At 56.7% G+C, this 1,415-nt stretch overlaps 1 protein-coding gene across 1 annotated transcript; it reads left to right on the top strand.

The window, feature by feature from the left end:
* Window positions 1-153: 153 nt before the first annotated feature.
* Window positions 154-1,149, top strand: PPTG_18583 (hypothetical protein; the record flags this gene model as incomplete). The annotated part of the gene is made up of 1 exon (XM_008917141.1): window positions 154-1,149. The coding sequence occupies one exon, from the start codon at window positions 154-156 to the stop codon at window positions 1,147-1,149; it is 996 nt and encodes a 331-aa protein (XP_008915389.1).
* Between the last annotated feature and the right edge of the window lie 266 nt (window positions 1,150-1,415).

Genomic DNA, 1,415 nt, shown 5'->3' on the forward strand with positions numbered 1-1,415 from the left:
CTGCCAATCAGGACATGACACGCAGCCCGCGCTACTCGCGGCTGCTAATGCTACATATGTAATATTTAATAGCTGATCACCTATATATGCAACGAAGTCCATTACAATGTCTGCGGCGACCGGCGTGGTCACCTCATTACGGTTATTCTGAAGATGGTCTCAACGGACAACAACCCATTCCCCGTCTCGCTGGACACGCAAGAGCCGCCGCCACTGACCGCCATGGTACGCCGCCGATTCGATGGTGTTGGAAACGAGCTATCCATTGACCGCGTGCGCTGGCGCACGCTGCGCTCCTACGAACTGGTGGCCGGAACGCATGACGCTCCTACGACCGCGGATCGTCTCGGCGCTGCCATGAAGGCTGCTATCCACGAAGCTCTAGTGGCGAGCGGTGCCATACAACGAGCGGAATGCGAAGGGATCAGCAACCGCCAGCCACACCGGCTCTTCCTGAACCCAGAACTCAATGTTGCAGCTCGCGGTCTTTCCAGGCCGTCCAGCCCGGCCGATTTTGCGACTGATCCGTTGCCAATTAGCTCCATGGGCTTGACGGTGCCTGGCGCAGAGATTGCACCCGAGGGTTTGGCCCCAAACCCCCTCGAGGCGCCGGCTGAGGCCATCATGGATCTTACAGCAGACGACGAGGACACAGAGGTGGAAGGAGACACTGCGGAGGGTGTAGACAGCCCTACGAAGGATGAGGAGGACGTAACGATCAAAGACGAAGTGCCGTCGTCGCCTCCTTGGTCGCGGAACAAACTGCGACGCATTGAACGCGTGGTTGAAACCGAGGTCACGGACGCACAGCTGCGGACTGCTAGCGACTTTGTCAAGGTCGTCCCAACACGCTGGCAACGCCGGAAGAAACGCCATCAGAGGAAAGTGAAGGCTGGAGACTGGAGCGAGGGACGTTCTCGCAAACGCCGTCACCAGGCGATGTGCGGGTTGACCCGCAGCGGAACGCAGCTTTACCATGCTCACTCTACAAAGGCAAAGATGGTGAAGGCCCTTCTGCGTCTACGGGGCTACGGACACGACTGCGAGAACTACGCCAACGTCGGCCTACTTACCAGGAGCCACCACCATCGGTCAACTTTCCACCTACTCTACCTATTGAGGTGCCATGGCCGAGCAACATTCGCATGATCACCGAGTGTCTCAATCCTGAGGGCGTGCAGTTCAAGAACATTGGCGAATTTGGCAGGTGCTCTTGTACATGCGACTGCTTCTTGGACGAGCGAATGTGGACGGCGCTTTGTATTGCACTCCAGATACCTGTAATCTGGATGGCATGAAACACAATGCAGGCTACATTATGCTGCTAAACGCGAGATCTACGCGGAGGCAGTACATCTACGTGAAAGCGCTCAATTGTGGATCGACCATGCGCTTTATAAGTCACTAGTGCACTC

Source organism: Phytophthora parasitica, assembly GCF_000247585.1.
Source record: "Phytophthora parasitica INRA-310 unplaced genomic scaffold supercont2.94, whole genome shotgun sequence".
Classification (NCBI taxonomy): Eukaryota; Oomycota; class Peronosporomycetes; order Peronosporales; family Peronosporaceae; genus Phytophthora; species Phytophthora nicotianae.